Below are 14,134 nucleotides of genomic sequence, written 5' to 3' on the forward strand. Positions count from 1 at the left end.
TTCTTGGCCAGTGCTGCACTTCAATGTAAAGTAATTTATACATTTATACGTTTAAACGTTTAAATGTGTTTACTTTTATACGTGTGTACATTTATAAGTTTATACATTTACACGTTTATACCTTTATACATGTATATTCCCTGAAGTAAGTATGGCAGTCCATGGTTTGTTGTGCAGTCGTTTGTGTAGTGTGATGGGACTCCTGAGTCATTTCCACTGAGCAGAAAAACACTTTAACTTTGTGTGAGTTTTCTGGAATGTTCTGCAGTTATGATGCGTCACTGACTCCAGCACACTGGTGCTTCCTCATTCTCGCCCTGCTAGTCCATGGTGCTGATGCTGTATAGCCAGAGACAGTACATCTTCGAGTTTGACAAGAATGACCGTCTGTCGTCTGTCACCATGCCTAATGTGGCCCGACATACCCTGGAGACGACCCGCTCCATTGGTTACTATAGAAACACATACCGACCCCCTGAGGGCAACGCCACCGTGCTGCAGGACTACAGTGAGGACGGCCTGCTTCTGCAGACCCTACACCAGAGCACAGGACGCCGGGTCATGTATAAATACGGCAAGCTCTCCCGCCTGCTGGAGATTCTGTACGACACTACCCGCGTCATTTTCTCGTACGACGAGACCGCCGGCATGCTGAAGACGGTTGGCCTGCAGAACGAGGGCCTCACCTGCACCATCCGGTACCGACAGATAGGCCCACTCATCGACAGGCAGATCTTTCGCTTCGGTGAGGAAGGAATGGTCAACGCCCGCTTCGACTACAACTACGACAACAGCTTCCGAGTGACCAGCATGCAGGCCGTCATCAACGAGACGCCTCTGCCCATCGACCTGTACCGCTACGATGATGTGTCTGGCAAGACAGAGCAGTTCGGAAAGTTTGGCGTGATCTACTATGACATCAACCAGATCATAACAACCGCTGTCATGACCCACACGAAACACTTTGACGCCTACGGCCGCGTGAAGGAGGTGCAGTACGAGATCTTCCGCTCTCTCATGTTCTGGATGATGGTCCAGTACGACAGCATGGGGCGAGTGCTGGCCAAGGAGGTGAAGGTGGGACCTTACGCCAATACCACGCGATACACGTATGAGTACGACGCTGACGGCCAGCTCCAGGTGGTGTCCATGAATGACAAGCCTTTATGGCGCTACAGCTATGACCTGAACGGCAACCTGCACCTACTGAGCCCAGGCAGTAGCGCCCGGCTCACGCCGCTACGCTACGATATCCGGGACCGCATCACACGACTGGGAGATGTTCAGTACCGGCTGGATGAAGATGGGTTCCTACGACAAAGAGGCAATGACTTCTTTGAGTATAACTCCGCTGGCCTGCTGGTGCGAGCCTACAGCAAGGTGGGCGGGTGGAGTGTGACGTACCTGTACGACGGCCTCGGCCGCAGAGTTTCCAGCCGGACCAACCCGGGTCACCACCTGCAGTTCTTCTACGCCGACCTATCCAGTCCCACCAGAGTCACGCACCTGTACAACCACTCCAGCACAGAGATAACCTCCCTCTACTATGACCTGCAGGGCCACCTGTTCGCCATGGAGCTCAGCAGTGGTGACGAGTTCTACGTGGCTTGTGACAACAACGGCACACCGCTGGCTGTTTTCAGTGGTGCAGGCCTCATGATTAAACAGATTCTCTACACAGCCTTTGGAGAGGTCTACCTGGACTCAAACCCCAGCGTTCAGTTGGTGTTGGGCTACCAGGGTGGCCTCTATGAACCCCTCACCAAGCTGGTGAACATGGGGCGCAGGGACTACGACGTTCTGGCCGGCCGCTGGGCCACTCCTGACCACGACATCTGGAAACAGCTGAACAGCAACAACATTGTGCCCTTCAACCTGTATATGTTCAAGAACAATAACCCCCTGAGCAACAGCCATGAAACTAAGTGCTACATGACAGGTGAGTGGATTCTTGTTTAGCTTTCACCTTTAATGGCTATTGAGGTCATTTTATTTATTTCTAGATTTTATTTGACTGTGTATTACAGCCCTTTTAATTTTAATCTCCCAGGATGGAAACAGTCGAACAAAAAAACAATTAAATATGCAAACCGAAGCTATTTAATGGCTTTAATGAGGACGGCTGAATCATAAACAGTAAATGATGAAACATGAATGATGGAACAACTTAACCATAACCTAACACTATACTTTTGACTTTCAAAGTTTTTTACGCCATTCAAGAAGATTTCAAGAAGAATTGTTCAGAGTGGGGTCCAGGTCTCAATGTCTGACATTCAAAGAGATCACCAATTAGGGTTGTGGTTAGCATTTGCATTAGGGTATGGGTAGCCCTCTAGAATTGGGGTTAGGGTTTAAATTAACCCTAGTGGTTAGGTTGAAATACTTTAAATACAATGACAAGGGTGAATCCTATCCTAACCATAACTCTAGGTTAACCCTATCCTAATCCTAACTCTAAATTAATCCTAAACTAACTCTAGATTAAGTATAACCCTAACTTAACCCTAACCCTAGGTTAACCGTAACAGAGAGACTTATATTAGGTCAGACGTGGGCAATTAAATTTCCCCAAGGGGCAACATGATAAACTAGAATGGTTTTAGAAACCAGATTAATATACTTAACTCAGTTCTTCATTTGCAGTATCTCAGATCTTCAGATGCCTGTGCTGGTTCTACATCAGTCTAGATCTTGTATTTCTCTGTTTACTCTCGTAATAGAGATTCAAACTGTAATCCTTAAACGCAGCGGACTGTTCTCCACACACTAAGTACAATGATTGACTTTTGACTTCGCTACATAAATATTTAGAAGTCCATACCATGTTAAAACTGTATTCTGCAGTTTCTTTTTTACCACACCTGATGTTTGAGCTTTCTCTGACACATTTGAGTGAAGGTACATGAGCACAACGATCCGACACTTACATATTTAAAAACACAAACAAAACAGCTGCCTTCAAAATAAAAGCACTGCAGTTGAACGTCACGCACATATCACAGTGGAATACACAGCTGCCTTCAAAATAAAAGCAGTGCAGTTGTACTTCATGCACATATCACAGTGTAATAGGTGTCATAGTCGCACATTTACTTTTGACTTCTAATTTATCAGTGATCTCATACGGGCTGCTCTGACATAGTCAGAGGGCTAGATGTGATCCGCGGGGTGTACAATTCTAAGGTCTGTATTAGAGGGACTCATATATTAGAGAGACTGGTATATCAGTGAGACTCGTATATCAGAGAGACTCGTATATTTACAGAGACTCGTATATTTACAGGGACTTGTATATCAGAGAGATTCGTATATTTACAGGGACTCGTGTATCAGAGAGACTCGTATATTTACAGGGACTCAGAGAGATATCAGGGAGACTGAATAATGACTGTTCTTTGCTTAGACGTCTTGGAAGAAGACAAAAAAGTATTCAGGCTATTTGAGGTGTGGAACAGTTGCTTTAAACAACCTGATTAAAGTGGAAGTGAAAGATGTAGGTTTATGTCCTTACTGCCAGAGGGAAGGGATGATGAAATAACCCAAACTCTGACCCTAATTCTAACCCTAATCCTAACCCATTAGTAACTAAACCTAACCCTGGGCTTTGATTGTGGATGTGTGAAAGAATATTAACATTGTGTTCATGTCTTTTGGTGTATCACAAACATGAGTACACCCCTCACATTTCTGTAGATATTTAAGTATATCTTTTCATGGGACAAAACTGACAAAATGACACTTTGACACAATGAAAAAATATATATAACAGTGTAAATATATTCTTGCCTCAAAATAACTCAATATACAGCCATTAATGTCTAAACCACCAGCAACAAAAGTTCATCTCAGTGGCCACTAAACCCTAACTGATGCATGAGAAGGAATGAGAAACAGATTCTTACACAAGAACAGGTTCTTATCTTCCTAACCCCAACTCCAACCCTAACCCTAAATTAACCCTAACCCTAACCATAATCTTCACCTTGATGGATACTGTCGGTTTCTCCATTGCACCCTTTACTTGTGGGCTTTTCTGTGTCCTGTACCAGACTTGGGTAAAGGTGAACTATCAGGTGCCATAGTGAAGTAAAGATACACTGTGTGTTCTGTTGTTATAGTTGTTATAGTGATTTTATTGTCCATGACGAATGTTTTTGATGGAGTGGGAAAAATCACAAAAAAGTCCATTTGGTTCTAGTCAAGGTTCATTTTCTCTTTCCATCTTACAGTTTGAAAGCATTTGCGACCTTTGTAAACCAATATAAATACACAATTTTCTGATAATGGAAAGGGTGAAACTTTCAGCTCAGAAGACTGTATCAACTGTTTATTGCAACTGACCACAGGCTGTGAGCCAGGCCTGAAATGTCACATGATTATTTATTTATTCATTTTTGATGAGTTCAGGGCGCCTAGATCCCAGTCGTGTTATGCTGAACCTCATGTGCGTGTCACCATTGTTACTGTTCTTTCATTGCAGATGTGAACAGCTGGTTGGTCACATTTGGCTTTCAGCTGTACAATGTCATCCCGGGCTATCGCAAACCAGTCATGGACGCCATGGAGCCATCTTATGAGCTCGTCCACACCCAGATGAAGACGCAAGAATGGGACAGCACTAAGGTATGGGTAGCTGTCTCCTGGTCCTGGCTCCTGGTTCAGTCTCCTGGTCCTAGCACACACACGGCTGTACCAGAACGTTATGCTGTCACACACAGGTTCCCCCCACACGCAGGTTCTCCCCACACGCAGGTTCCCCCCACACGCAGGTTCCCCACACACACAAGTTCCCCCCACACGCAGGTTCTCCCCACACGCAGGTTCCCCCCACACGCAGGTTCTCCCCACACGCAGGTTCCCCCCACACACAGGTTCCCCCCACACGCAGGTTCTCCCCCCACACGCAGGTTCTCCCCCCACACGCAGGTTCTCCCCACACACAGGTTCCCCCCACACGCAGGTTCCCCCCACACGCAGGTTCCCCCCACACGCAGGTTCTCCCCACACGCAGGTTCCCCCCCCACACACAGGTTCCCCCTCGTGTGCAGGTTCCCCCTCACATACAGATGTTCATGCACAGTGCCAATTTCAACTCATCCTTCAGTTTCAACTTCAAACTTTAGTGATGGTAATTTGACCGTTTAATTTGCAGTTTCCCAGTGGAACCCACAGTAGTCAGTCCAAATCAGAAGCAAAGGTGGTCGCACTCTGCACCTGTTCCAGCACAGCCAATGGGATCAAAATAAAGAGCTTCCCGTCACTACTACACACCTCCCCCCCTCACTACTACACACTTTCCCCCCTCACTACTACAATCAATCAATCAATCAATCAAATTTTATTTATATAACGCTTTTTACAACAGTTGTTGTCACAAAGCAGCTTTACAAGTGTCGAGTCCTAGCCCCCAGTGAGCAAGCCAAGGGCGACAGTGGCAAGGAAAAACTCCCTAGTTTTTTGCATGAGGAAGAAACCTTGAGAGGAACCAAGACTCAGGGGGGGAACCCATCCTCCTCTGGCCGACACCGGTCACCATGACAACAACAACAACAATTTAGACAGAAAGAAGAGAAAGAAAATGAAAAATATGTAATAATGTCCATCATGATGTATGCATCCGGTTAGGCAGGAGGTGGCTGGCTCAGGATGGATCGCTGGTCTCCTCATCTCATTATTCCTCAAACAGGCGGGCAGCCATGTGGAGAAATGAAACAGGGAAAATTAGCTCTGTATGAGGACATATACAGGACAGGTAAAATTATAAACATTTCCGGAGTGTGGCAGCAACTCCGGCATTTAGTTAAATTATTACAGCCTAGCTAAAAAGGCAGAACCAGAAGGTAACATAGGCTTGGGGGTATTCTGAGACAATGGCATCCGTCCACTGCACTGTCAACAAACTTGAGTGACCACGAGCAGTGACAGGACGACAGCACCAGTGCCCCAGTCTACCATAAAACCCTTTGTCTATGAACCCCTGGATCTGTACTTTTATCTAAGGGGGATATTAATTATCAAACGCTAAACTAAATAAGTGGGTTTTCAACCTAGACTTAAAGATTGTGACTGTGTCGGAGTCCCGGACGCATTTAGGAAGATTATTCCAAAGCTGGGGGGCCTTACAAGAAAAGGCTCTTCCCCCTGCTGTTACCTTATTAATTTTTGGAACTAATAAAAGACCAGCACCCTGTGATCTTAGTGGGCGTGGGGGTTCGTAATAGGAAATAAGTTCCTGAAGGTACTCAGGAGCAAGCCCGTGCAATGCTTTATAAGTTAATAGAAGAATTTTAAAGTCAATACGGAATTTAACTGGGAGCCAATGCAGGGCTGATAGGACTGGACTGATATGCTGAAATTTTCTAGTTCTGGTCAGAACCCTGGCTGCGGCATTTTGAACTATTTGAAGTTTATTTAGATTCCTATTTGAACATCCTGACAGTAGTGCATTGCAGTAGTCTAATCTAGAGCTAACAAAGGCGTGCACCAATTTTTCCGCATCATCCTGTGATAATGCATTTCTTAATTTAGCAATGTTACGGAGATGTAGAAAAGCTATCCTAGTAGTATTATCTGTGTATTTATCAAATGATAGGTCAGAGTCGAGTATGACGCCTAGGTTTTTGGCTACTGTGCCAGGTGTAATGGGGTAGCCTGCGAGATTAAGCATTAGATCTGGAATTTTCTGTTTTGAGGCCTTAGGGCCCAGAAGAAGAACTTCTGTTTTGTCCTCATTAAGTTGGAGGAAGTTTAGAGACATCCAGCATTTAATATCTTTTACACAGGCCTCAATTTTTCTTAAACTGAGTTTGTCATCAGGTTTGGCTGATATGTAAAGTTGAGTGTCATCTGCATAGCAGTGAAAATTGACACCATGTTTGTTTATAACTGTGCCCAATGGTAGCATATATAATGTAAATAATAGTGGTCCTAGAATGGAGCCTTGCGGGATCCCATATTTAACTTTTGTACGTTTGGATGGAATATTATTGAGCTCTACAAACTGATAGCGATTTGTTAAGTAAGAATGAAACCATGAAAGGGCTGTGCCAGAGACTCCAACCTAGCGTTCTAACCTTTCTAGCAAGATCCTATGATCAATTGTGTCGAAAGCTGCACTAAGATCAAGAAGCACTAACAGCGATACATAACCTTGATCTGAAGCAAGGAGGAGGTCATTTGTTACTTTAACTAATGCTGTTTCAGTACTGTGATGGGGCCTAAAACCAGATTGGAACTTTTCAAATATGTGATGCCTATGCAGATATAGGCATAATTGCTGGGCAACAGCTTTTTCTATGATCTTAGATATAAATGATGTGTTTGAAATGGGTCTATAATTAGATAGTACAGTAGGATCAAGATTTGGTTTCTTAATCAGAGGTTTAATAACTGCTAATTTACATGATTTGGGCATGTGACCTATTGTAATGGATGAGTTAACTATAGTTAGAAGAGGTTCAGTTACCGCTGGTAATACCTCTTTTAATAACTTTGATGGAACAGAGTCTAGTGTGCAGGTAGCACAATTTAAGGAAGAAATTATTTTCTCTAATTCTGATTGTGGGAGTGGATGAAAAGCATCAAGTTTTTCTCCCAGTATGCGATTTAAATCGATGTCAACCAACTACACACTTTCCCCCCTCACTACTACACACTTTCCCCCTCACTACTACACACTTTCCCCCCTCACTACTACACACTTTCCCCCCTCACTACTACACACCTTCCCCCTCACTACTACACACCTCCCCCCTCACTACTACACACTTTCCCCCTCACTACTACACACTTTCCCCCCTCACTACTACACACCTTCCCCCTCACTACTACACACTTTCCCCCCTCACTACTACACACCTTCCCCCTCACTACTACACACCTCCCCCCTCACTACTACACACTTTCCCCCCTCACTACTACACACTTTCCCCCCTCACTACTACACACCTTCCCCCTCACTACTACACACCTCCCCCTCACTACTACACACCTCCCCCCACACTACTACACACTTTCCCCCCTCACTACTACACACTTTCCCCCCTCACTACTACACACCTTCCCCCTCACTACTACACACTTTCCCCCCTCACTACTACACACCTCCCCCCTCACTACTACACACCTCCCCCCTCACTACTACACACTTTCCCCCCTCACTACTACACACCTTCCCCCCTCACTACTACACACCTTCCCCCTAACTACTACACACTTTCCCCCCTCACTACTACACACCTCCCCCCTCACTACTACACACCTCCCCCCTCACTACTACACACCTTCCCCCCTCACTACTACACACTTTCCCCCCTCACTACTACACACCTTCCCCCTCACTACTACACACCTCCCCCCTCACTACTACACACTTTCCCCCTCACTACTACACACTTTCCCCCCTCACTACTACACACCTTCCCCCTCACTACTACACACCTTCCCCCTCACTACTACACACCTTCCCCCTTACTACTACACACCTTCCCCCTCACTACTACACACCTTCCCCCCTCACTACTACACACCTTCCCCCCTCACTACTACACACCTTCCCCCCTCACTACTACACACTTTCCCCCCTCACTACTACACACCTCCCCCCCTCACTACTACACACCTCCCCCCACACTACTACACACTTTCCCCCCTCACTACTACACACCTCCCCCCTCACTACTACACACCTCCCCCCTCACTACTACACACCTTCCCCCCTCACTACTACACACCTTCCCCCTTACTACTACACACCTTCCCCCTTACTACTACACACCTTCCCCCCTCACTACTACACACCTTCCCCCCTCACTACTACACACTTTCCCCCCTCACTACTACACACCTCCCCCCCTCACTACTACACACCTCCCCCCACACTACTACACACTTTCCCCCCTCACTACTACACACCTTCCCCCCTCACTACTACACACCTCCCCCCCTCAATAATACTTCCCCCCACTCATTCTCTCCTTCCTCTTTCTCTCTCTGTAATGCTCAGGTGATTATTAATGCGTTATGTCTTGTTTAAGGCACCTTATTAAACCCTAAACCTAAACAATTGTGGAGCTCCTTTCCTGTCTTCATGAATCAGGTTCAAGTCCAGGTTCAGGTTCAGGTTGCTTTGAGAGTCGCTCACATCCCACAGGCACTGATGGCTGTGTTGTTTCTTAACACCATCCTGCCCTCTTCAGACATCGCTTTCATAGCAATGTGGCTCACAATAAGAAAGAGCCATTCAAATGTAAATGTCTGCTGGTCTGGTTGAAGGTGAAATGTGAATGGCTTTTATTTAGTCTGTCAGAAATGTGAAGTGGAATGGCCAGAAGCCCTAACCCATCTTGTGTGGATGCACCATAATAGTCAGCTGACTGAAGACACAAGCTGAATGGGTTCAGTTATCAGATCTTTAATGTGATGCAGTGGAACTGTTTGTGAAGTCAACAGCCAGACAACATCTTCATGGAAAAAAAACTAAAAAGAGTATTTTAAACCTGAAGCCTTGTGTGGCGTATTCTGAACCCAGCAGACACGTTTTCGGTGTTGGGTGTTGGGTGTTGGGTGCTTTATGGGGTATTAAATGCTTCGCACACTCTGGAAGACGTTTCTCCTTCTCAGTTGCTTAAAAACATTAACTAGAACCCAAAACATTTAGTAATAGACAAATAGATTTTTCCATGTGTGTCCAGACATATGCCTGAATTTTTGTCAGTAAAAGAAACTTTTATGACTTTTATGAAAAGTTGAAAGTAACATGATGACACGTCAGATCTGTTGGTTCTGCTCATCTGGACACACTGAGTCAGTGTCGTAGGGAAGGTTGTGTGGGACAGACAAAGACCCAGACACCCTGACTCTGCTTACACACAGACCTACTGGGGTCCTCTCCTCTCTACACTACACACAGACCTACTGGGGTCCTCTCCTCTCTACACTACACACAGACCTACTGGGGTCCTCTCCTCTCTACACTACACACAGACCTACTGGGGTCCTCTCCTCTCTACACTACACACAGACCTACTGGGGTCCTCTCCTCTCTACACTACACACACAGACCTACTGGGGTCCTCTCCTCTCTACACTACACACACAGACCTACTGGGGTCCTCTCCTCTCTACACTACACACAGACCTACTGGGGTCCTCTCCTCTCTACACTACACACAGACCTACTGGGGTCCTCTCTTCTCTACACTACACACACAGACCTACTGGGGTCCTCTCCTCTCTACACTACACACAGACCTACTGGGGTCCTCTCCTCTCTACACTACACACACAGACCTACTGGGGTCCTCTCCTCTCTACACTCCACACACAGACCTACTGGGGTCCTCTCCTCTCTACACTACACACACAGACCTACTGGGGTCCTCTCCTCTCTACACTACACACACAGACCTACTGGGGTCCTATTTCCTGTTCTCTGTTTGCTAAAGTCAAGTATTATACTCTTCTACTGTGCATCAGGTGTACAGGAGCTGCCGGATGTAGTGTTTCTGGGTCTGTAGCTTTGCAACATGGTTATTCATAAATCAGCACAACCCCACTGACAACTATTATTTCCCTTTTTATTATGAGGAAGTAAATTATTCTAATTGCTGTCAAATTGCTTTTGGCCATATAATTATGGGGTCATTTATGGGCTTTTAAAGCAGTTGCGTTAAAAAATCTTCTAATGGCCTCTGCATCCCTGCCCAGCCCTCGAGATATTGTCAACGCCACACAAGGACTCACTGGCTATAGGCTGCATAGGCACTGAGTAACACAGTATTAATAGTAATACAGTAGTAATAGTAACAAAGCAATAAATAATAGTAATAATAATAAATATAGCCGCAAGCGGCAATTGGCGAGTTCACACACGAATAGGCATCTTGGCCTCAATAGGCAAAAAGAAACCCAAAAGGTCCTTTAGATCCAAAAGTGAATAGAAGCTGTTTGAGTGGAAAAAATGCATAAATAAATCAATGTGAAAAAACATTTAATTCAACTGAGGCACTAGAGGCCCAAAAGGATAAAAAATAATGTGTATTGGGAAATTGAGTCAGATCAAAAAACTAAATCACATGCTGAGATCAGCTTTGTTTGTGTTTGTTAGTTTTCAGTCAGTTTCGGAATTTGGCCACTAGATGGAGCCCAAGTACTACCATACTGATATAATAGTGACAAAAAAGACATTTTAGTGAATTAAAAGGTTTATTTCTGGTCAGGTAGTACACTTTTTGTTATGAGATGTCATTTCAAAGTTAATTATCTCATTGATCTTAATCATACAAGACCCATTACTTGTCTGTATTCTGCATAACAGGAATACAGCATGAGTTTATATGATTTCTTAGGTTTTTAGATACTGTAGCGCCCCCGACAGGCCAATTTGAAGCAAACTTGGCATACCTCACAAGGACCTCAGGCTATAAAAGCCTTTCAAATGGGGAGTTGATTGCATACATGGTTTATGAGTTATAGCAATATAGGTCATATATGGCATGGCCAGAAGGATATTATGGAAAAATGGACCTACCTGAAAATTAAAAAATCCAACATTTTTTAAATCAGTTTTTACCTACAGAGTCTACAGATTATGCTCATACCAATTTTGCCATAATTGGATAAAATTCCTAGGACTAGTTCGTAAAGAGCTATTTTCAAACAATTGATGAATGTGACAAAACTATGCATTTGTTAATAGGACTTGTAATGGCAAAGTTGTCAGGTGTACTGCAAGGAATCAAAAGAATCAAGTTGCATGTTCCTAAGTGAAAATTTGGAGGAGTTATGCATGATTTTCACAAATAGCGCCACCTACTGGTTAAATGTTTCAAAACTGCACAGCATGACACCTGGTCTTGAGATATGCACAGTGGTTTCATGTTGAACCTACGTGTTCACACTACGTGTGTGAACCCTAATAATACAGTAATAGTAATAATAGTAACACAGTAATAATAGTAACACAGACCTGATTGTGTTATTGCACATATGAAATGCTTTTTTGCTTGCACAACATATTAACAAACCCCAACTGCTCACAATCTGTAAATTCATTTGAGGTTTCAGGAGCAAGCTAACTTGAATTTGAAAATGAGGAATAATCTAGGGTTAGGTAAAACCTAGGGTTACGGATAATCTAGGGTTAGGGTTAATACGGGGTTAGGGTTCATTTAAGGTTAGGGTTAGGGTTACATACATAAACTTACATACATATACATACACACTTGTACATACTCAAACAGACACATACATACACACTCGTACATACTCAAACAGACACATACATACACACTCGTACATACTCATACAGACACATACATACACACTCGTAAATACTCATACAGACACATACATACACACTCACACATACAAATACAGACACATACATACACACTCACACATACTCATACATACACATACATACACACTCACACATACAAATACAGACACATACATACACACTCACATACAAATACAGACACATACATACACACTCTCACATACTCATACAGACACATACATACACACTCACACATACTCATACAGACACATACATACACACTCACACATACAGTGGGGAAAATAAGTATTTAGTCAGTCACCAATTGTGCAAGTTCTCCCACTTAAAAAGATGAGAGAGGCCGGTAATTGACATCATAGGTAGACCTCAACTATGAGAGACAAAATGTGAAAAAAATTGAGAAAATCATTTTGTCTGACTTTTAAAGAATTTATTTGCAAATAATGGTGGAAAATAAGTATTTGGTCAATAACAAAAGTTCATCTCAATACTTTGTTGTATATCCTCTGTTGGCAATGACAGAGGTCAAACGTTTTCTGTAAGTCTTCACAAGGTTGGCACACACTGTTGCTGGTATGTTGGCCCATTCCTCCATGCAGATCTCCTCACGTTTCAACTTCATTGACCTTGCTGATGGAAGGAGGTTTGCACCCAGAATCTCACAATACATGGCCCCATTCATTCTTTCATGTACACGGACCAGTCGTCCTGGTCCCTTTGCACAGAAACAGCCCCAAAGCATGATATTGGCACCCCCATGCTTGACAGATGGTATGGTGTTCTTTGGATGCAACTCAGCATTCACTGTCCTCCAAACACGACGAGTTGTGTTTTTACCAAATAGTTCTACTTTGGTTTCATCTGACCATATGACATTCTCCCAATACTCTTCTGGAACATCCAAATGCTCTCTAGCAAACTTCAGACGTGCCTGGCTTAAGCAGGGGGACACGTCTGGCACTGCAAGATCTGAGTCCCTGGCGTCGTAGTGTGTTGCTGATGGTAGCCTTTGTAACGTTGGTCCCAGCTTTCTGCAGGTCATTCACTAGATCCCCCCTTGTGGTTCTGGGATTTTTCCTCACCGTTCTTGTGATCATTTTGACCCCACGGGCTGAGATCTTGCGTGGAGCCCCAGATCGAGGGAGATTAGTAGTGGTCTTGTAAGGTCTTCCATTTTCTGATTATTGCTCCCACAGTAGATTTCTTCACACCAAGCTGCTTGCCTATTGTAGATTCAGTCTTCCCAGCCTGGTGCAGGTCTACAATTCGGTTTCTGGTGTCCTCCGACAGCTCTTTCGTCTTCACCATAGTGGAGTTTGGAGTGTGACTGTTTGAGGTTGTGGGCAGGTGTCTTTTATACTGTTAACGACTTCAAATAGGTGCCATTAATACAGGTAATAAGTGGGGGAAAGAGGAGCCTCTTAAAAAAGAAGTTACAGGTCTGTGACAGCCAGAAATCTTGCTTGTTTGTAGGTGACCAAATACTTATTTTCCACCATTATTTGCAAATAAATTCTTTAAAAGTCAGACAAAATGATTTTCTCAATTTTTTTTTCACATTTTGTCTCTCATAGTTGAGGTCTACCTATGATATCAATTACAGGCCTCTCTCATCTTTTTAAGTGGGAGAACTTGCACAATTGGTGACTGACAAAATACTTATTTTCCCCACTGTACAAATACAAACACATACATACACACTCACACATACAAATACAGACACACTCTGTCTCACACTCCACCCGCCCTCTAGGACATGGACCAAACCTTCAGTTCATCTGTTGGTGAACTCCTGCTCCTCCTCCGTGGCCGGTGTTTATGTCAATCTAT

The 14,134-nt window shown here is 44.2% G+C and overlaps 1 protein-coding gene across 10 annotated transcripts in view; it reads left to right on the plus strand.

Annotated features, from left to right (window-relative positions):
• Positions 1 to 14,134, plus strand: part of tenm4 (teneurin transmembrane protein 4) — a 218,687-nt gene that overhangs the window by 200,901 nt on the left and 3,652 nt on the right. For all 10 annotated transcript variants that reach the window (XM_076975784.1, XM_076975783.1, XM_076975786.1 and 7 more), the window contains 2 exons: positions 325 to 1,939; positions 4,484 to 4,626. In XM_076975784.1, coding sequence (XP_076831899.1) covers positions 325 to 1,939; positions 4,484 to 4,626 — 1,758 coding nt within the window. The remainder of the gene's footprint in view (positions 1 to 324; positions 1,940 to 4,483; positions 4,627 to 14,134) is intronic.

This window comes from Brachyhypopomus gauderio, chromosome 16 (assembly GCF_052324685.1).
Source record: "Brachyhypopomus gauderio isolate BG-103 chromosome 16, BGAUD_0.2, whole genome shotgun sequence".
NCBI classification, from domain to species: Eukaryota; Metazoa; Chordata; class Actinopteri; order Gymnotiformes; family Hypopomidae; genus Brachyhypopomus; species Brachyhypopomus gauderio.